The following is a 23,474-nucleotide window of genomic DNA, read 5'->3' on the forward strand; positions in this document are numbered from 1 at the left end:
GCGGTCATAATCTGGGATACTGTGCCTTGCGAAACACCAAAAACCTCAGCTACCTTGGTTATGGAAGCACCCACCATACAGGCCCCAACAATTTGCCGCCATTCCAATTCTATTAGATCTGACATGATGCACTAAAAACTGCACAGAACACTGTCTCAACAACAAATGAAGCTTTGTACAGGTAGTGGCATTGGGCAGATACGACAGCATCACCTACAAACGTCGTTAAAATAAACACTTCAATTCAGGCATGCATTTCATGAGGTGTTTTCATATATAAATATAAAATTAACGTGATTATGAAAATGGAGTTTAGAATTAAAATGTTCTCCGAGGTTTTCACAGAATAATTTTCTAGTTATTGTGGAATGAAGTTTGTGCTTGTATATCAAATAGTTTACCTGGAGAACGTTATAACTTTGTTTTTGTCAACATCGAGTTTCATGTAGTTCGCTGCACACCAACCACATATAGAGTCAATGTCAGATTGCAGAAGAATACAATCTTCAGGAGAGCTAACAGCACAGTACATTTTAATATCATCTGCAAAGAGTAGGTACCTTGAGTGCTTAATTGAATCACACAAGTCATTTATATTGAAAAGTATATGCCCAAGAGCATATCCTTGTGGAACACTGGACAGTACTTCAAAAGGCGAAGAAATAATTTCACCAGTACTGATTCACGATTGTCTGTTGGTTAGGGAACTGCGTATTCAGTTTACATAACCACCAGAAAATCCAAGGGCACTCAGTTTGTGAAGAAGCAAGACGTGGGGAACAAGGCCGAAAGCAGAAGTTAGGTCAAAGTAAATGGCATCCACTTGACGTTGAGAGCTGACTAGAGGATTAATAAAATCAAGATTAGTTACTAGATTAATGGTTGTGGATTTACATTTTGTGAAACCGCTGGCAGGGATTTAATTTCAACTTAAGGTAGTGTGAAACATGGTCATGGATAACATTCAAATAATGTCGAAAAACTGTTAAGAATTGAGATGGTTCTGTAATTGTTGACTGAGGCACTATTGCCTTTCTTAAAGATAGGAACAACTGCCGTTTGCTTCCATAATGTAGGAAAACATTGTTGAGATAGACTAAGATTGAAAATATGCTTCAGGACAGGTACAAGTATTTCAGAACAACCCTTAATAACAGAGCCAGGATATTATCAAGACCGACAGTTTTGGATGGTTTCAGATGTGCAATGAATATAAAAATGTCTGAATCAGAAATGGGTGATAAAGATATAGTTCCTGAGGCTGATGAAAGGGAGGGGAAGAGCCCTGGAGGGGGACTATTATATATATTGACTGAAAATGATTAGCAAATGCATTGGCAACTTTACAGTGTTCTACCAAATGAGTACCATCAACCATTAGCTGAATAGAAGTGGAGCTTTTTTTTTTTTTCCTAAATGGTGCCACATATTTCCAGAATTGCTTGGGCTGTGTGTTAAGTTTAGCATTTATAGACTCCAACCATCTAAGTCTGTCGAACTTTATTGTAGCCTTAACTAGTTTATGATAGAAGGAAAAAGTATTGTATAGACTGGCACATTTATGCTTCTTAAACCGCCTGTAAAAGTAATTCTTTTTCCTAACATAGTATCTTAAAGAACTGGAAAAATCAATGTGGGAATTTTGATGTGGTGATGAAACCATGGGGAATTGCTTGCTCCCCATAGCATCTTGGACAGATGCACTGAGGCTAGCAGCAGCATCTACAGAACTGCTGTCATACCCACATGACCAGTCATAATTAGAGAGAACATTATATAATAAAGTTCCCTTTAAAGAACAGACTGACATGGACTGACATGGAGACTGTTCTCGACTGGATTCATGAAAAATGTCCCCCCAGCTGGCATCCAACACCAGGTTTATAAAAACTCATAAAATTTTGTATTACATTAATTGATTTTAATTAATTTCACACTGGAATTATTTTGAAGTGAAGTAAATATCTGTGGTGCCATAGAGTAGAGAGTAGTTTTTAGTTCCTTGTGTATATATTATGTGGATGATCAGTCGCTTGCGAGTGATGCGAAGTTTTATATGTGGAATAGTACCTTGATTAGTCCATGACTGCCTTCTACCACATCCTTTCCAAATAATCATTCACTTTACCTTCTGATACTATAGAGTCTTGATACTGAAACCGTTGATAAATAACCAATAAAAAGAAGTATTGAGAGTATGATTATAATGCTGCATTAATTAGAGGGTTGTGTTTACAATTGAGGGAAGGTCTTACATAACTGAATTTTGTGTGACTGATTTCATGTTCCACCCAGCCTACCATCAGATTCCACTAATGGAACATGTCCAACTGTTTGAGAAGTATTGCTCTGGAGCACAGATACCAAGAACCACTGACTATCAGTTGTGAAATGCCAAACAGTATGTAAACAGAAGTTGAGATTTACAATTAAGTTTATTTCAGTCCAGTGTGACATATAATGCCTTCACCACTTCAGCACTTAGTTACCTAACATGTTTCGATTCTTAATGAATCATCATCGGAGGTATACCACTACGATCAGGAACCCACCAGTACGTAAATGTTTTTATAAGACTATACACTTAAAACATTTATGATGCTCACTATATGTAGTTGTTAATTTTCCATTGTCGAAATAGATGTTTGAGAGTTGAGAGTTTGAAGTTATTAATGCAGAAGGAAGTAGATTCATCTGCATTTCTACAGCTGAATAATTTTGCTGGTTTGCTTAAACAAATAAATTACATTTCATGAGATTTAAGGTTCTTACAGTGGTGACTCTGAAGAGTACTGTTTTCTGGGATGTAACACCTGTAGTGTAGTTGAAATGTACCGACATTTCAGAGGAGTGCACTGCATGCAGCAGAGAGCACTCTACTTGCTGCGTGTTGTTTCCTTGTCTGCTTGCTCAGCATATTCTTTGCCCCTGAAGATGGAGGCAGAATGTTCCTTTGAGATGTTCGTGAATGTCTACCAGACTACATGGCATCATGTCCCCAAATTAAACTTTGTCGACTGTGAGATATAATTGATACATTTTTGTTGTTACTTTTAAGTATATTGAAAAATCCGTCTGCAGAGAAACGTTACTGGCAGTGTTTTGGCTTTTCATCTGTAAGCTCCATTTTATTATTAATTAGTATTATGATATGTGTATTTTATATGCATCATATTTTTAGTGTTATGTCACATTTTCTGACTTCATAAACATCCCCCTTGGAAGAGAAACAGTGGCTTTGTATGAAGTTGAAACTGCAAGGTGTTGGTAAATTTTATTAAAATGGAGTAAGCATTGTATTTGGCCACGCCATAGCTCAAGTGGTTAGTCGCTGGCTTCCAAGCGCGGTGGCCCAGGTTTGATCCTGGGTCTGGTCAAGTGGGATATGTGGTGGACAAAGTGGCGCTGAGGCAGGTTTTCTCTGAGTACTTCGGTTTCCCCTCCTAATCTTCGTTCCTCTAATTGCTCCACAATCACCCTCACCTATCATCTGGGGCTGGTACAATAGGCCAGAAGTGGCCGCAGTACAAGGGACTTAGTCCTACCCCACGAGCAATAAAAGAAAGCATTGTATTTGTGCTTTATACTTACAATTGCACCACAATAACATCCCTAGGCCTGCCTGAATATGACATAGTAATCCCCATAACTTGCAAAAATGTCAACACTGTTATGAGATCTGTATTTCAACTTCAAACATTGAAACGTGTTCTTGCAAGCTTGCAGTCATCATAGTACAAACAAGGATGTCTAGCAGTTGAAAATATCATCAGGTGATTCATGTAGAAAGTGGTGACTTTGACAGTATGCCAGGCAAACATGTGGCTTGTTGTCCAGTGCTGTTCCAAGGCATATGGCACTGAGTGCTGATGTGAGGGATAATATAATTATTATAGTAATGATGATGGCTGAAAGGCAGTCATATGAGGGGGACATGTTTAATTTCCCTCAGCAGTCAGTAATACTGTTGTGAGTAAAGAGTGTTTTAGGAAGTGTATAATGAAAACTGGAGGACTCTGGAAGTTAATATTTTTCTACAATATTTATCTTTATTTTGAAATAGTCTTGCTTCTAGATTTTAGAGAGATTGTGATATAAGTATGCAGTTATGGTGTAAACTTGCTGGTCACGGTGGCCGAGCAGTCTAGGGCTTCTACTGTGTTCGCTTGCTTGCAGGCCAGGACCGTGGATTTGAATCCCACACATGGCATGGATGTTTGGTGTGTGAATGCGTTTATTCTGTGATTTTGTTGTCCTGTGTGTAAAAATGGTCATGAAACTGATAAATCAGCCCTTGCTCCAAAGTGGGAGTGAGAGTAGAGAGAGAGAAAAAGAGAAATGATGTAAACTGTAGAAGTATCATATGCCAAGAATATGTATGTACCAAAGTCATATAATTGGTAATTGTGTATTTGAAATGGATGTGAGAAGAACTGTTAGATAGTTGGGACTTTGAATGGCAAGTCTAGTCCTTCACAGATCAAGAAGGGTGAATGTTGTTTAAAAATCTGAGCCAAGAAGCAAAAAGGCAATTACTGGCTTACCTCTTTATTCCTATGGTGACAGAATGACAAAATTAATAAATAAACTTTTGCAAACAGGTTGTGAAAATAGACATGAAAGGATTCTGACGATGGTGTATACTGTACTTCTTTTGGCTTATTTTGGACTTCACCCATCGTCTGGTATGTAAAAGACAAAAAAACACAACGTTTTGTAGACTGGATCTGTCTCCGTCTTCAGGTGGATAGGGAAGGATGTGATTGAGACTAGCTCTTTCTAAGGGGCCCAACTGAGTAGGTTTATCCTTCCCTATCCACCTGAAGATGGAGACAGATCCAGTCACCGAAACATCGTGGTTTTTGTCTTTTACATACCAGACAATGGGTGAAGTCCAAAATAAGCCAAAAGAAGTACAGGTTGTGAAAAGGTTATTTACTCTTTGTGGAAGTTCCAAGACAGAGGAATACAAACATCCCTGTTAACTGACAGGCATATAGAGTGACTTAGCTGTACTCCGATAATGAATAAGACTGTGAATTTTCTTTTGGAGACAGTTTCCGTTATGCAAGGTATGAGACCAGATATGTCTAGGGGCCCAGCAGGGAAGGAATTTCTTCACATTTCTTCCACCTTACTATGGGAGTAAAACTTGTTAAAAAAAGTTATGTTTATTATATAAAGAACTAAGACAGTAAGTGAAGTTCAAATAAATAGCCTTAAATGTTGCATGATGCTATCGTCAAATAACTTGGCTTAATTAATACCAGCCACTTGCACGTGCAAATGCTGTTGCCTACAGCCACTGGTCTGTATTTGTATTATTTGTGAGCTGGGTATATCTCATCTTGCATGACCTTCAAAATGAAAGGCTATGTTTTATTCATGCCTAACATTACAGGACTTCATTGTATATAACGATCTTTGTGAAGTCATGCTCAGCCAAAATGCACATCTAGTTTTACAAATTACTGCTCCTCAGTTCAGGGTTTGAGATCAAGATTCCAAATTTATCAAATGATGTAGGCTGTCAAGAGGCATCTCAGTTGGCATTCCTATGAGCATACTGCAACTGAACATGTGTGGAGCATGTTTCAAATTGCTTTCTCTGTATTGTGTAAGATATAATTTTATTTGAATGGCGCAGGAGGACAAGTGAGTTTCTGAAGAAAGCAGTCTTCTGGGATTTGGCACCGTGTATATGTGGTGTTAACGGACGTTTCGGAGGAATGTATCGCCTCTATCTTCAGGGTAGAAGGAAAAATATAAGAAATCCGCAAGCGAAGAGGCCGTGAGAACTGGTCTGCAAACAGTCTGCTTTTACCAGTTCTCACGGTCTCTTCGCTTGCGGATTTCTTATATTTTTCCTTCTACCCTGAAGATGGAGGCGATACGTTCCTCTGAAACGTTGGTTAACACCACATATACACGGTGCCAAATCCCAGAAGACTGCTTTCTTCATAGTCATCGCTGTGAAAGCCTCATATCTTACAGTGTGAGTTTCTGTTTTGAAGCTGACATGATAACTAATATCATAGCTGGCAGGGAGAGGGCATGCATAAGCAGTGTTTTTTTTTAACTGATATGCATACAGGCAAACAGTTGTTGCATATCAGAAAACTTGTCATGAGTTAAAAATTACATATTTATGACAGCAGCACTTTGAGTTGTACAGTGAAACTGAGCGAGTATTCTTTGCAGAGAATAGCTCAAGTAGTGTTTAAACTTATAAAATATTTTGGTGATGCCATTCACATGTCACCCACCAGTAGCTGTAATATGTGACACATCTGTTGCGATAGAAACAATTGTAGGGAGGTTTGTGTATGAGCCAGAGCCCAAAACATCAGGACAGGCAATTGAAGCAGCTCCTGGGGTGGCATATTTTACATCCTTTGGATTTGTGATAAATAGAAGTAATTTTTGCTGCCATTTTATTTGTATCATGACCATGAATTAACAGTTATTTAAACATGTTATGCAGTGAAATAAATTAAAGTATTTTAGAGTTGTGATAGAGTTTCAGTGTAATATAGTCATTGTTAGAGAAGTTTGGTTTCCCAGGTGGAGAAATCCAACAGTTGTGAGTCCACAGTTTGAGGGACTTAACACTTTGCGGACCAGTGGCATATTTTTATGCCCAGCGCTTTTAAACGTGGTGGACCGGTGGCATATTATTATGATTTTAGGACACTTTAGATTGTAACACACTATACCTTTCTCTGGCGCCACCCAAATGAAATGACTACTGCGTAATATTATTCTGGAATGTTTGCTTAATAGGCAGTAACTTGATCTCGCTGTTTTGGTTCCCCCTCCAAAGAAAAATGATCTTTGACCCTTCAAGCTCTTATGTACCAGCCAGGAAGTTAGTAGTGCAATGAGTCAAGGACAGAGGTGGTTGAAAACCAAGCGAAATGTCTGACTTATTCTCTGATGCTATCTGACATTCCTTCTGAGATGTGTAGTGATAGTGATAGTGATTTAGACAGTGGCAGTGACAGGAGACAATAAAGAACTGTGGCCTCAGACAATAAAAGTGGAAGTAGCTCCGATGAAAGTGCAGGTAGTAAAATTGCGGGGACAGCCACATGGGGAAAAGTAGACAAAACACCTACTTTGGGACAGTTTACTGGAAATCCAGGGGAGAAACAAATTCCATCGGACCCAACACAAGTGTCTGAAGTAGCAGAACTGTTTTTTGGAGATAGGGATACTCGTGTTGTGAATATGATTTCTACAATGCACAATTTGAGCATGGTTGATGTTCAAAGGACACATGGACAAGTAAAGAAGGCTATTTGTATTTCTGAGTATAATATGTTCAGGAAGGGAGTTGATAGAGCCGTTCAATACTTGGCCTATTATTCTCTTCCTAGGAAAATAATAAAGTGGACAAAGAAAGTTGCCTTGTGGCTTATAAATTGTGCCATTTTCAATTCATTTTTGGTTTACAAAAATCTAAACCCCGATTTGAAATTGAAATACAAAGCATTTTTTATGAATGTGGCAAAGGCCTGTGCTGCAGACCAGATGGTGGCGGCAGAACCAGAGTCAGGCACAGACTTAGTGCGCCCAGGCCCAACAACTCCCACCCCACGCAGGCCTCATGTGGACACCCCTGGGCGACTCTCGGATGATATGCGGAAACATATCCTCATGAAAATTGTGAAGAGTGAACATTCCAAGGGGAAGCATCCTAGGCAGTGCCGTGTTTGCACAGTTCACAAAAAAAGGAGTATGACTGTCTACATTGCAAGTTCTGTGTAATGCCACTTCACAAAGGGGAATGTTTCCAGAAATATTACACTCTCAAGCACTTCTAGAAGCATTGGTAAGTGTTCTCCAAAAGTTTTAGTTCATAAAATTAATTAGGAGATTTTATATTAATTTTTAAAGTGAACAGTGCACAAGTTAGGGTAGTAGGTTTAAAAATGTCGATCCACAGGGTGATTTAAATATTTACATTGCCGGTCTGCAAAGTGTTAACAAAGTTGTTCATGGTGGCAGTCGCTACAAAGGACTCTTTTTCGGTCAAATGTATTATTGGACATGTCATAACTGAGGAAGCAGTGACACTGTAATATTGAGGTGTATGTTGCATTTGAATATCATGTGTAAATTTAGTCTAATACATGCTTTCTGGATTGAGACCCTTGACACTGACAGCATCATCAGTGGCAACATGGCAGACAGCATGATGTTGAAGATAGGAGAAGCTAATATAACTAGTTATTGTGACCCATGCAGTTATTTCTTGCTGCTTGACTTTATGCTCAGTATGCCCTCAGAGTTTACTTGGCCCGTGCACACAACCCTCTGATTTCCTTAATTTCTTGTGGAAATTCGGTCTTCATTTACGTGTTTTTTAATTTACACAGTTCTTTTCAGGAACTTTTAATAACTACAATGGATAGTGTGAATTCCATGAAAGTGGCTTAAACTGAAATGTGTGGGGTGAATGGACATACTGTAGTTGTATTTGACAGTATTAAGATAGTGTATAATGTGAATAATTTTATTGCTTAATAGAGGCAAAGAAAAGAATACCAAATACAAAAGTCATGCCAGTTAATGTATTTTTTGCCATGTGCTGTAACAAGTACAAAAGTGAGCAATAATTTGAATATGAGGCTGTAAGTAACAGAAGTTATATTTGAGGTTTAGTTGGAACTTTATGCTTCATTTGTTCAAATGTTCTCAGAAAGTAGTGTGTAGCTGTCATTATAAATATAAATATAAATGTTATCATTGTATATGATGTAATAATTATTGGTCTAGTTATGTGCCATACTGGTTATACATTTTATAAACTTTTTTTTCTATTTTATGAAACTGCTATTAATATTATGGAATTTAAAATTAATTTCATTTTTCAAGGAAATGTGAAAATACAGGATTCAGTTGAGAAAGAAATAAAAACTATCAACATATGCTTGTGAGATATGATAATACATATGTAGTCAGCTATAACTTTTTTCTTTTGTGCTTGTTTATTTGACTGAATTTGAATTTCACTGAAACTAAGTTTATCAGTGCTACCTGATTTGTAATTGTTTCTGTACTATTCTACAATTAATACATAGTGCCAAACCAATGTGATATATGATGTGTATAATGGTCTTCAGTATATATTTAGTGTAATTTTATATTAAACTTAAATCAGTTTTGTCCAAACTTAGTATTATACCTGCCATACTCTTTAATAGGACTGCTACATCTAGTACGAACACTTCCAAGTTACAAAAGTGGAGTTATTTTATTTATAAGGAAGAAGCAGGATATGCAGTTCATTAAATATTTAAGCGACAACTGACAATCAGATATCTGTTGAAAAGAATTACTTTATTTTCCATAACATAAGGCACACAAGAGTATAGGGAACTTCTTTATTGCATTATAATTTCATAATTTTATTTACATCCATAACTGTAAAATATACAATCGGATAAAGTCAAAGAGAATATATAGATTTAATAACAATCACACCTAACATAATCAAAGAATACATAAATACTTAAATATATTATATAAAAAAACACCAGCACATGCATTAACAGACAATTACAGTCATTTAATTCAACATCTTACATATAAAAAAACTCCTGAAGAGAATAGAAGGCATTATGCAACAAATAACACTTCAATTTCCTCCTAAACACTTTAAAATCAGATACATTCTTTAACGCCATAGGAAGATTATTGTATAGTTTTATGCCCATGTTTATCACACTTCTCTTACAACGATTTGTATTACAATGTTGGAAATTATTGAAATATCTTTCAGGTGCTCTGTTTACATATTCTTTACTGTAATGTGTCAAGTTATAATTTAGACCCTGTACTGTATGGGAAGCTCCTGTACCTTGAACCCATTGCATTAAAACATGAAATAATGCTACAAGTAGTTATTACATTACAAAAATCATGGAATTCCAGTGCACACATGACAATTGCACCGTGCAAAAAACACATTTTGGTTCTTGAAAATCAACTTGTCCAATTCAGACTGCAAGATATATACTCAGCTTTTAGGGAGCATTTTTCAGGATAGAAAGGTTTGTCTTATTTTCTGGAAAATAAGGTAAGTAAACAATTACAATGGGAATGAACGTTTGGCTAAGGCTTAAAACTAGACAGATCGAAAGTAATTTGAAATTTGCCTGCATCTCAGATATGTGATGGATGTATGCTGCACCAAAGTGTCCTCAGGGACAGTGAAGGCACACATCCTGAAGTAGTGAAGAGCATTGTGCATTCTGTACAAGCAGCTTGTAGCCAAAGTCTTGTTTTTGGTTTTGTATTGAGTGTAGCTGAAGTATTCTCAGAACAAGTTATATTTATTAAAAAATACAGGACAAGAGTGGAGGGTCATAATTTTGTAAACCCAGTTATGGACATATGGTAGTTCTGTAAGTCTGTCCCTTCAAACACTCTTCAGTACTGTATATTTGTAAGATGTTACAACACGCATTGAGTGTTGTTTCGCTCACAGATACGCACAACTTCTCATGTTATTTTTATGCATGATTATGTGCTCACTTTCATCTGCAACACTAGAAGAAAGGTTTCAGATGGTAATAAATGGGTTAAATAATTCTTTATTAACCATGTTAATTAATGTCAGTGAAAGTAATATCTTCTTTCTCTTTTTAGATTTACATTACAGTTTTTTGCCTTATGAATATGGAATAAAATATTTTTCATTGAAGTTTTGTTCCAATAAATCTTTTGAAGGAAGAACCTCCCTCAACTTTGAACCTTTTCCAAAGGAAATATAAAAAGAGGAATAATGAATATATTGTTGTAGTTTCTACATTTTTGTTCATTACATTTCTGTAATATTATTTCTATACATTTACAGACTTTTAACGAAATGCAAAATTATGACAGTCTTATATAAAGAAGTATTTAGAATGAAACTGAAATAACTTCTGTTGAAAATTATGTGTCTGATCATCGAAACATACAAGAAGGGTGTCTGGGTCTGTTTTTCTTTTTGGACTGGAACACAATTACATGTTACTTACACTCAATGTCACTTTGCTTACAGATACACATGTCTGTATGTTCATAACTGCCCATTCTTTGTGCATTTTGTATCGTTTTTAGGTGCATTTTTGTGCACAAATGAAGCTTGGTGTCTCACTTGTTGACAAAATTACAAATCTGCCTGTACCTATCAAATATTAGATATACAAGGGGCAAAGCGACCAGAGCTTGAAGCTGACCGTTTGCCTCCATTTAGTGCTGAGGTCAAGAATGGCGGAGCCATGCCGCCGTATATCTTAATGACGTAGATCTTAATTTATTAAGGGGAAACTTTGCCTTTATAATGAAAAGTTGTATTACATTCTGTCTACTGTTGAAAACATGAAACAGTGTATATGGCCACCAAAACTAAACTATAAGATTAACTTTGTTTTGCATTGTTTGAGCCCATTTAATTACAAAGCGAAGACAACGGTCTTCTTGTTTGTAACACTCTGTAGTTCAGGGAGAACACAAAGTTTCAGTGCAACACAGCACTTCCATCTCCAGGGTCAAACAGTAAACCATGGAGAACTTCCTTCAACTCTCCTCTCTGGCCACATTTGTGTCAAACAGTAAATTGCAACTTGTTAACAGCCAGTCACTCAGTCATTCTGGGACGTCAGATTCAGCCAAGCTTTATTAACCGACAATAGTGAGAATCATCCGGCCATACTAAGGCTATTGAGAATGCTAATACAGTATTAGGCAACAACCCTAAATTTAACAGATCAAACGGTGCGGAATTCCCTGAGAATGTATGATGTGTAAATTATAATGAATAGTTTGCAAACTGTGTATGGTGCTTAGCCCTTGGAATCCATGTAATCAGATGTGTTGAGTATTGTTAGTTCTTAACATATCTGCACACTAGTGATCCCATTAACAGCCAGTAATCAGAGAATAATATGATTGGAGTGCCGTGCAATTGCTGAGATATGGGGATTATGGGACGATGACGTCTTATGCAATGAAGCGGAGACCGTGTCACAAAAAGTTAAGCAAAGCTCTCAGTGTCCAAAGCAGTCCTACAAGGCATAATATGAGTATAAAAACAAGAACAAGCTGCACTGTAGCGATATTCAGTCATTCCTTCAGTGCTGCTGCTTCCTTACACTGGCCTCAAAGTTGTTCTGCTTCAAGCTTGAGAGTGTTCCCCACTTCCTTTATGGCTGTCGCACACCTTGCTTGGCGTTTGGCGCCCACTATAAGGTTCTTATCATCCTTACACTGGCCCCAAAGATGCTCCATTTCAAGCTGCATGTCATCCCTGATCTTCAGACCCTGTTACTCTGTTGTTACAATTAATTGCTCCTCGATTGCCACAACGTTGTTAAGCTGTCCTTTTAGATATTCTGTTCCGCACTTGAGGGCATCATTGTCCTACTGCATCTGTTTTGTTAAAACATGTTAATCAGTAATTTATCTCAGAATTACTGGGGGTTTCGACTTTTTCCATTGTCCGGTATTCTAGAAAATAGAAAACCTGACGTTTCGGAAACTGGATCTGTTTCTGCCCTCAGGTGAAAGGGGCAAAAGTCACCTACTCAGTTGGACCCCTTAGAAATCTCTATCACTGGATGACCCCTGTCAGATTTACACAGCTATTTAATCACTTGAGACAAGACTAATTCGCGGGAGATAACACGAAAATATACAATACAAATTGTGATAAATCACACACGTGCGTGTAACTGGGATAGAAAAGGAGGTACAAATGTGCTAAAAACATAACTATCAAAACCAAGTACATGAGCACCAATGCAAAGAAATGGAAAGAAAAAAACTGTTAAGGCATATAGTATCCACCACTAGACTAGCTCTTAGCTCTTTCTAAGGGGCCCAACTGAGTAGGTGTCTTCTTCCCCCTTCACCTGAGGACAGACAGATCCAGTTTCCGAAACGTCGAGTTTTCTATTCTCTAAAATATTGGACAATGGAAGAAGTCCAAAAACCCAGCAATTCTGTGTTATACACCATCATCTTAATTTGTGCAAAAATCCCTGAATTAGCATATAGATTGGTAGAGTGATTAATAAGCGATGCTTTGGAAAAGATTAGGAAATAAGTGATTGTGGCCCAATCAAGGCACTGTCCCAGTATTTGCATGGAGGTACTGAACAAAAGCATGATAAACCCCAGGATGGGTGGTGTTGTGGCCAAGATTTGAACTGAACACCTCCCTCACACAAGTACAGTGTTACCTTTGCATCAGTGTAGTCTGCAAATTTTGTTAATAAAGGATCCTGTTGTCAACAATTTCAGAAGTTCTCAGAGGAAGCTGCACTTACAGGTGAGAGTTGTGAATATTGCACTGGTGCCCAAATCACATTTCCTTAATTACGAGAAGTCACATGACCTGAACTTCCAACTGGTGGAACTAATTATTACATATTTCAGAGCTACACCAGTTGCAGCCCAGTGCTCAAGCAAAAAGTCAAGGAACAGACTGAATGATTGGTTTCCCACACTGCTGCCTGAAGTGGAAATGGAAATCTCAGCTTATATTGCGAAGTTAAAATCTTACGTTTTTTGGCACGACATTCACCGATTGTAGAAAGTCTACATATGAAGAGAATGGTTTCAAGCAAGTATTTAACAAGGATCAGAAGTTGGATGGCAACTACATCACAGTTTTACGAAGCATCATCATGACAGCCAGAATGTAGGGGAGAGAAGGCCATTGGCACATAGTGAATAATAGTACGCATGTCAGTTTTGAAGCAACAAGAATTCACAAACAAATCTACATCTCTGTAATCTAGCAGAGGTTTCCAAAATTTAGCATTATTTGTCGGTTGGACTTCTAATGAACTATGCAGCTTTATGTCGAGTTTTGTGTTTTTGTGATTCTTTGGTAAGCCAAAAAGTATTAAATGTCATAAGTGGTGTGTAGTTGTGGTTTTTTCCATTGACTAAAAATTCCTTCTTAGTTTGCCAAGTTGCCAGATGTTATATATGCATGTGGATGTCAGATTGAGTTACTGGTGTCAAGAGGGGTAATCGCATAATACATAATTAAATGACAAGACACAACGGGTGATTGCAACAATTTTAACGAGAACAATAATTAATGTGCATCTGCGTTACAAAACTTCTTTTCACAAATGCATCATATTTTGAAGAGAACAACCTCGAAGGCCTCATCGAGTCAGAACCAAGCGAAAGCTGCCTTGCCTGCTGTTAAGCATGGAACAAAAATATGAGAATTTAGTTTACAATTTGGTATTCCTGAAACTACTCTAAGGAAAGAGTTGAAACTAAATTGATCGGTTGTCCGAAAATAGAAGACCTTTTACTTAAGTGACAACTTGTTGCAACTTTCAGACGTGTTTTATTGGGTAAACTTGATTGAGTTACAGTGAACTGCATTTGAGTTTGCAGAACGAAACAGTGTTAATCAATTTCGAACATTATGTCAAATTACTTGGAAACGGCTGAGCACAAGGCTGAGATGAAACACAGGACAAAGTGTTAGAAAGCATGAACCTACTACAGTTAGGGTCCCGAATTTTAACAGAATTAAAATTACTCCGTTTTGTAACAACTTATTGGCTGTTTATTTTTGGGGGGGGGGGTGGGGGGCTATACAAGTTTTGATTTAATCATATCTTCAGCGTCGATAAAAGTGGATTTTCACATGTGCAAAATCCTGCTTCAGTCAGTGAGCTATAAGGCTCAACAACAGGCTGGGACTGCCACAAGCACAGCGAGCAAGCATCACTCAGTCATGGAAGTTCCCTGCCAGTATCTGTGCTTGCTCAAATCCACGATGAATGAAAGAAGATTTGTTCATCATCTGACTCAAATTTTCATCTCACATTTTCAGCTGTGCATTCAGAACGCCACACGACTCACATAGAAGAGCAAATACCACAGAAAGAACAATCCTATTATCTAACTTTTAAAATTTGGCTGCACACCTGCAACACCAGGGGATCTATTCTCAGATGACAGAAGTTTAGGAAACACCATGGTGTCACAGTATAAAGGAAAAGTGTTGACTGTGCAGGGGAATGGGGGATAACTCCGACAAGTCATTAAGGAAACACCATGGTACAATAGAAAAAACTCAAGCACACAAAAATAAGTAACTTTATTAAGCTTGGCTAACTTGATTAATTCAATGATTTTCAAGCTTTCTAAGTGACCTACATTTCTCAAAGACTGGGATGAGTGACTGAATGAAGGAAATGCAATGCTCTATTGCAACAACATGAGCCAACTGAGGTGTGTGTTGTTACAAACTCTTTTTAATGTCATCAGTTTGCCTTCTGCTAAACGACAGGTATGAACTAGCTGTAACAGCCCCTTGGTACTGCTGCAAATATATGTAATTTTTAAGAGAGATAACATTTTAAACAATATCCAACAACGACCTTTAGCAGCTCTAACATCTAACCTACATAAAAAGTTTTCTCTATGAAAATATGACAAATTTTCAAAAGCTAACAGACATATCCCATGACATAATGTAAAGAATGGATGGAAATATGACAATGGTGTGGTCTGAACTGAGTTACCTCAATACAGATTTTACAGGCAGAATTTTATGTTTCCTCTGTGGCCTCTAGTCCGCAAGCAAACTATACCGACTGAGCGACTGCCGCTTGTCAGTAAAGTTAATTCCAACTTTTGCAGACAGAGGGTGTCGCGTGGTCAGCGCATGTGGATGTGATGATGGGCTGAAAACGGATGAACATATCTTCTGGAACTGTAAATTGTACGAGGGTCAACGGGCAACAATGACGGACATTTTGTCCATCTTCTCAAACCAGACCAATTTTGGCTTGTACAAATCATCAGTACCAGCAAAAAAAAAAAAAAAAAAAAAAAAAAAAAGAGAAGNGCTATCACTGTACCAGGCCGTGAAGGTTGTGAGACGTTGCGGGCCCCACATTATCTAAGACAGTCGGCTCAAAGATGGCGGTAAGGTTGTCAGCCTTACGCGCCGGCCGCGCTTTATTCCCCTCGAAAATTATTTCATTAATTCCTGGTACTCATTTCTGTTAGAGGCTGAGTCAACCCCACGGCCCTGGCGCGGCTGGAAGGATTAGGTCAAATGAAAAAATCCAATGAGCTTATCGGGACTTAAACCCGCGACCTTCCGATTTGTAGCATAGCTCCTCAACAAACTACGCTACCGCGTGCCCCTTTCATCAATACCAGTGCCACTCTTTTTCTATTTCATAATTCTTGACAGTTCTTGTCTGTACACGGTTTTGATGGTTTTAAATTTCTTACGCACTAATTCCACGTTAATGTTATCAAATCCTTGTTCCTTCGGTTCCAGCAGCAGCTTCTCGAACAACAATTCTCGTTTGTTTTTGTTCATATAATCTTGATGTTTAAATATTCCATAACAGTTTGTATGTTTCACACAATTCCAAGCACTTCATTATTTCATTTACATTCCACCATGGGGCGCTCATAATATCAAATTATGAATACTAACGCAATAAGACACTCGGTAATTATTTTCAAAATATAGCCCTGATTATTAAATCAAAACACACACTACGAAACGCTCTCAACTTGCAAGTTACAACTTGTTACAAGTTAGTGTTCAGACGCGGAAAGTGGACACAAAAGTTGTAGGGTCAGCAATTCAAATTCTACTCCAACGGAAAGTTACACTTTCACTGTCGTGCACTGTCTCCATCAATTCAAACAGTGAAAGAGAACGAAAGTCAACTTGCTTCAAGCGTTTGACTCTTGCAAACGCTGTAAATTGTCCCCGTGTGAATTGGGCTTAACAGCTATTCTTAGAGTACAGACAACTGCGAGGTCTAATAAGGGTAATACGTATGTTTTTTTGTTTGCTGTCGTCAGTAAATTGAATTGTAAAAATAAAGTTGTCCGTGTACTTAACTAATTAAGCATTACGCCACGAAGGCGTATGGGGGGAGTGGATGTAAAGTTGAATTGTACGAGAGAGAAAGCAAGCATGTTGGTGCTTCTGAATTGAAGATGACCGACATTATTCGCAGTTGGCTTGCAGTTGCAACGAACCTGTGGGTAAGAGGAGCTGGCTGGGACTGTTATTTTTGCTATAATGAATATGTAATTTAAAAGAATATTATTATTGCTTGGGGTGAATTTTTATTGATGTATTGTCTGTAATAACAATATTAGATAATTGCTTGAGCTCAATCTCTTCCCTGCTTTGCAAACATGTCTGTTTTCCTTAGCGTACCAAAACTTCGCTTTTAGAAGATGGTCAAAATTCATTCTGCTACATTATCTTGAAGTAATTATATTGCTGTTCTGAATTTTATGGGGAATTGTTTCTTGACACACATGCTTCATGTTTAGGTGTAGGTAAGAATGAAGTGTCATTACATTGTAATTGGTTTGACATGTGAGGTTATCTACTTCAGAATGAAACACTGAGGAGCAGAATTAATATTATGAATCACTGTGTATTTTGTAATTAAGTTTATTATCTGTTCTTGGGTAGGAAGGTTAAGTTAATAGCGTTTAAGTATCTTATTATTTTGTGTATATTGTATTTTATTATGCAGTAATGCTTTTGTGATGTCATTTCGGCCACGTTGACAGACACTAACATTAAGATGTCTGGAGTGTTACATAGCTTATACTGTGATTGGTGTGTGGTGGTAACACAAGAAAATTAGTCATTAGAATTTAGCAGGTAAGCAGTCTCTTACTTCTGTAAATGCAGATGTGGGGTCTCATACCAACATTGGTGCAAATTAACGGACGAGAAGGAAATCCATGTTTGTGTACTTATCGCAGCAGTATAGTAGCCAAGATTAATGAAGAACAATTACCTGCACTGGATGCCTTGCTACGTCACTGGTACTGATGCATATTGTAAACTTAAGGCTGTATATCCCCAAGTTGAAATTGTAATCATGTGAATTTTACCGAAATTCAGTGATACACTAAGAGAACCAAAGACGGTATAAGTGAAAATGCATTTGAACATTCATACTTAATACCCTTATAACAAAGAAATCTCATTGATATACATAATTACAGTTACATCTTAAGTTTATATCCACTGATGATCTGTGGAATAAAAATACAGAGTTTTACTTGAAAGGCTGAATCCGGCTGTCCAACTATGTTTCATGAACAATTTTCAAATGAGTGAAGAAATTATGTTAAACTGGGCCATTCTTGGAGAAGAAATACACTAAACAGAGTTTTGTATGAGTGTGAAATTTGGTCTTTGACATTAAGAGAGGAACACAGGCTGAGAGTGTTTGAGAACAGGGTGCTGAGGAGAATATTTGGACCAAAGAGGGATGAAATGGTAGGAGGTTGGAGAAAATTGCATAATGAGCTTCATAACTTGCACTCTTCGCTGGATATAATTAGAATGATAACGTCAACAAACATGAAATGTGTGGGGTATGTGGTGCACATGGGGGAGAGGTGGAGTGAATATAGGATTTTGATGGGGAAGGCAGAAGGAAAGAGACCACTAGGAAGACCTAGACATAGGTGGGAGAATAATATTGTCACGTGTGAGTGACTGTAGGTGGGGTATGGATTGATGAATGGATGTACTGACCACTTGTATAGACCACTTAGAACTACACGTAATTATAATACTATTGCTGATTTCTATGCTAACTCTTCTCAGTCTGCTTTCACTAGGTGTTGCTTGATAACAGCTCTCAACAATGGCTATTCCTTAGCAGTGTTTTCACTAGATGTTTCCTGATAGCGAATCTTAACAATGGAAGCTTCCATGGTCATGCCATTGCCTGCAGGTTAACACTCCACACCTGAACTCACAACTGAACTGCTGACTGTTCCCAAGAACGGACTCATTGCTACAAACTGTCCTAATTATAATATCTTGGCATGGACCACATAGAAAATACTGTTTCCATTGTTATAGTCCAACAGTACCTTGACCATTGCATAGAAATGGGTGTTTCTTTATCCGTTCATCCGCCTGTTGCATAGAAGTGGCAGGATGGGGTTGGTATGGACTAGATTCATCTGGCTTAGGATAGAGACCAGTGGAGGGATCTTGTGAATATGGTAATGAAACTTTGGGTGCTATAAAATGTTGGGTAATTGTTGAGTTGCTGAGCTAATGGCAGCTTCTCAAGGATGACTGAGCTCCATGCATTTAATTACAAAATATATATTATGGGCATGTCATTTCTCATTTTTTGTCTGTTGTTTTGTGGTTATGTATTTTTCTATCACATATGCAGTGGCACGTATCATGTCCTTTTATAAGTGTGTGTGTGTCTACGCATATCACATAATTTATAAATTTCTGTTTTTATGTTTTTTGGATATGTACTGTGTGAAATTACCTCCTTGTGAAGACTACAGTAACTTTGTGCACAGTCAAATGTTCAGGAGGAGGAAATATTTTGAACATGCCCATTTCAACCAGTCGTAATTACTATAGTTACCATAGTTTGGGCCGTTATTGGCAAGGGAATTGTCAGAGTTTGAAAAGTGCAGAAATCTAAGAATGTGAGGAACCCTGTCACCTCCCATTGTTCTGCCAAAAAAGGGCAAAAAGAAATGTTGAGTAGTCAGACAGTGGTCTTTCAGGTTGACACATCCATCTTGTCCCATTTAACTAATAGTCAACAGAAACATAAACATTTCAGAATCAGTGATGTCAAGTGCAGGAGGAGGGCCATCATCAAGGAAGTCTAATCATTGTTAGTAGTATAATTTGGTTTTCTCCACCAGAAAAGTGGTAACATCTGCAGAGTACAGCCTGAATATCCTTTGAGGAGTTGAGTCTTTGTATATTTTGTCACATGTTGATGACTAGACACTAGAACTCGCAGCTACAAGTAATTATAATACTTTATATGCACATCAGCACAGTTTTCAATTCAAAGAACATTTCGTTCCTTTTTTCTTTATTTTGACATATATTTATCACAACCAAAACCCCATTGTGGTTTGTAATGTTATTACTGTTGTTGTGTTGCTGCCATCAGTTATAATTCCATCCACATCTCATTGTGAGTGTTCAAAACCTCTGAAAATTCCTTATGAGCCTTGAGGTTCTGATTTGTTTGCACATTGTAACAATTTGTTCCCCCCCCTTTCTGCTTTACATGCCAATCCTACATTCATTATTACAGAAGCCTGGTCACTGATGGTGTAGGGTTGACTGATTTATGTTGCTCTGCATCTGAATGTATTGGGAAGTTTGTTTGCCTCCTCGAAATATAAGTACAATCTTTCATAAGACGTGATACATTTAAATATCAGTTATAAGTAGTAAGTTTCCTTTCAGGACCTGTGCGAGTACATCCATGTAAATGCACTGCAGTGAACAGGGCAGCTATGTCACGAGGATTGTTGTAAGCCAATTTCTTGTGCAATTACCAACCAGTCGTGTCTGATGAACACCTTTTAAGGTTAAGAAATATTATGCAGTCTCTTGCTACAAGAGTGCCAAAGATTATACTGCAGAGAGTTGAGGAAGTATATCCTGCTTTGAAGGAAAGCTTGGTGAGTGTTGTGTACTTTTGTAAATCAGAAAATATTTTATGATTGTTTTGTTTTTAATTTTGGTTTTTTATACTCTCATTTTATTACGAATTGTTTGTACACGTTACTTACTTAATTACGGAGCTGAGCCCTTCTTGAGGAGAAGCCAAATCTGCAGCTACTTAAGAATTTCCCAGAATTTTATGGAACCTGAAGGTTCATTACTGTGTTCACAAGAGCCACTGGTCCCTATTCTGAGCCAGATCAATCTAGTCTGTACACGTTACAAGGGAAAAGTGTTAACGTATTGTAAGGTAAAGCTACCCCTCTAATGGGCTTTGGGGGTGCTTAGAGTTGTGAGAAGTTAAGGGTCCCACATTTTCTAGACAGGCAGCTCACAAATGGTGGTGAGCTTGTCAGCCTTATGCCCTGGCAGCCCTTTGCCCTCTAGGATGGTTTCTGGTACTCATTTCTGTTAGACGCTTAGTTGACCCCAGGGCCATGATGCTGCTGGAAGAATTAGGTAAACTGAAAAAAAAAAATCCAATGACCTCATCGGGAATCAAACCCGTGATCTTCTGCCTTGTGGCATAGTGACTCAACTACGCTACCATGTGCCCCCTTAACATATTGTGTATTTCAATTAATGTGACTGTACTGGGTTTGGAATATTTTCTCATTCTGTCTGGTACCTAATAGCTGTAATTAATGTGTAGAATGTGTACACAGAGAATTAAGCATTTGTCAATTCTTTCTCTGCCAGTATTGTAAATCAGTGCTTGATTTTATTAAGATATGGTGAAGGTGAAGGTAAATGTATCCCTGTAACTGGCCTTAAAAGTCCATAGGGTTGAAGACGTCAAGGCTCCCACATTTTCTAGACGCTTAGTTCACAGATGTCTGTGAGGTTTTCAGCCATACATGCCGGGTGCCTTTACATGCAGGAAGATTCCTGGTACTTATTTCTGTTAGAGGATGAGCCGACCCCAGGGTTGTAGTGCTGCTGGAAGGATTTGGTCAATCAGAAATCGAACCTGTGATCTTCCAGCTTATAGCATAGTGCCTTAATGCCTCAACCAAGTATGCTGCTGCATGCCCCCATTAGGATCCTGTACATCTCATATGTAGGTCTACCAGAAATTACCTGAATTAGTATAGTGAAAGTGTGGTACTGTGAGTAAGGCTTATAACTAGTACTTCATTATAGTGACAAAAACCATTCGAAGTTTGGATTTTTTAATGTATATATAGAAAATCAGTGCATAATATGAGGGACTTTTTCCCCCGGGACATTCATTACGATTCCTAAGTAGTAGTTGTTTTCCTGAAAGTTTGCATGAACTATATTTGCAGTTTTACTTCCAGAATTAATTATAATTAGCAACCTGTGATGGCCCCTCTCTGCCCTACCCTTGTATAGGAGGAAGTTCACAGTCCAGAAGGTAACTGTGAACAGATCGCTTCCTCCAGGTTTTAACCACAAAGAAATGTTCATCACTGTCATACTGTCTGCTGCACTGTGCTGTAACCCTCTGGACATTCCATTTGCTCACTTCACGAATTCTAGCTCTAGGGTCTTCTTGAGGGTCTTATAGGTCTGTCCTCCTCTTCCCAGAGGCGTCAGCTGTCCTGAGCTCCACCCTCCAATGCCGGTCGCGGTTGCCCTCCTCTTCCTCCGGTATAGCAGCCACTTGCTGCCTAGATCTTTTGTTTCCCTTCTTCCTTCATCGTGCGTCCATAGATTCTTCCTGAGTGGCCCTACCTTCCGGGTTGCTTGCTCAACCTTGGACCTGGTCCTCCTATTCCTGACGATGTTCCTCATGCACTATGCCACTCTTGCACAGCGGGACATGTTCCTGGTCGTTATTGCCCCAAGGTCGACCACAGTGAGGTCGGTGATGAGATCAGCCCCAGTGGTTTCAAGTGTTTCTTGGAAGTTCTCTGTCAGCATATCTAGGGATGTCTTCATTTCCTGTAATTCTACCTGTGTTTTGGTCAGTTACTTTCAGATACACCGTGTCTCATACTTAAACACGTCATGGCTATTTTGGTTGGATAGCAGATGGTCTAATCTAATTCAGACCGCATGGAATGTATTGCGGTCTCCAACTTCGCTTTGGTGGCAGTTACTGTGGATTTCATTTCCGTAAGCTGTACATTCATTCTCTGGTGATTGGCGTCCATCATGACCTTTAGCTTCACGGTTGCCTTTCCTGTTGGCCTCCGCCTTTTCTTGGTTGGCCAGAAACTGTTGCATCATCTGTCGCATCTCCATAATGCATGATATAAGTACACGCTACAATCATAAGTCCAATAGCTTGATCACTCTGATCCAATCCGCATCTCACTCCTGATACCAGTTTGTCACATATGCTTGTTACGTGGCTAATAATAGATGAATAGATTTATTAGACAGTCACCAGTCATAACTACAAACAATTACAATAATTACACATAAAATAAAGTCTTCAACACTTTAAATCTTGGATGCTCCTTAAATAAATTCGGTGATTTAAGTCTATATGAAGCCAGGTCTAATTCCTGAAGTCTGTAATTAAATAATTCCACAATTCTGCAATCCCACAATTAATTAATTCATCTGTGCAAACACTCCTGTTTTAATGTTTTGGTGAACCGTGTAGAAGACACCTCTTTCAACAGTAGAATTATTGTGTTCTTAGTCGTTACGGTGCTTTGAATGGCTCGTTGCTGTGGATAGTGGCTTTCAGTCAGTTAAAGTTACACTGCGTGTATCAAAAGCCAAGTAACTGAAGTTCTGTAGTTGCCTGTGTTACCTAGGAAATGTGTTTACCGAGCTGTTGCCTAGGTATACGTGTTACAACAGTAACAGCAGCAGCAGTAATGGCAACAACAACAAACTTCTACCTATATGATAGTGAACAACAAACACAAAGTGCAATGTATATTGAATTCAAAGACACTGACCTTGTTCCTTTCTTTCCTGAGTGTGTATTGAGATTTTTTTTGAT

The 23,474-nt window shown here is 38.2% G+C and overlaps 1 protein-coding gene and 1 long non-coding RNA gene across 9 annotated transcripts in view; one reads left to right on the top strand and one right to left on the bottom strand.

The window, feature by feature from the left end:
- Positions 1–9,785: 9,785 nt before the first annotated feature.
- Positions 9,786–16,452, bottom strand: LOC117282244. Of its 2 annotated transcripts, none has more exons than XR_004512923.1 (2): positions 16,276–16,452; positions 9,786–12,423 (listed from the first exon to the last, which is right to left on the bottom strand). It is a non-coding gene; the product is annotated as an uncharacterized LOC117282244 (long non-coding RNA). The 2 variants fall into 2 exon arrangements; XR_004512922.1 differs by lacking the exon at positions 16,276–16,452 and adding an exon at positions 15,555–15,825.
- A 464-nt stretch (positions 16,453–16,916) lies between these two features.
- LOC111863614 (zinc finger protein OZF) overlaps positions 16,917–23,474 on the top strand; it is a 31,303-nt gene continuing 24,745 nt past the window's right edge. For 2 of the 7 annotated variants that reach the window (XM_023850099.1, XM_023850097.1), the window contains exons 1-2: positions 16,959–17,049; positions 20,288–20,505. In XM_023850099.1, the coding sequence (XP_023705867.1) occupies positions 20,425–20,505 (81 nt within the window). In that variant the 5' untranslated portion in view covers positions 16,959–17,049; positions 20,288–20,424. Of the gene's footprint in view, positions 17,095–17,332; positions 17,353–20,287; positions 20,506–23,474 lie in introns of those variants that run through there. The other 5 variants (XM_023850100.1, XM_023850094.1, XM_023850095.1 and 2 more) reach the window with 5 other exon arrangements.

This window comes from Cryptotermes secundus, unplaced genomic scaffold (genome assembly GCF_002891405.2).
Source record: "Cryptotermes secundus unplaced genomic scaffold, Csec_1.0 scaffold98, whole genome shotgun sequence".
Classification (NCBI taxonomy): Eukaryota; Metazoa; Arthropoda; class Insecta; order Blattodea; family Kalotermitidae; genus Cryptotermes; species Cryptotermes secundus.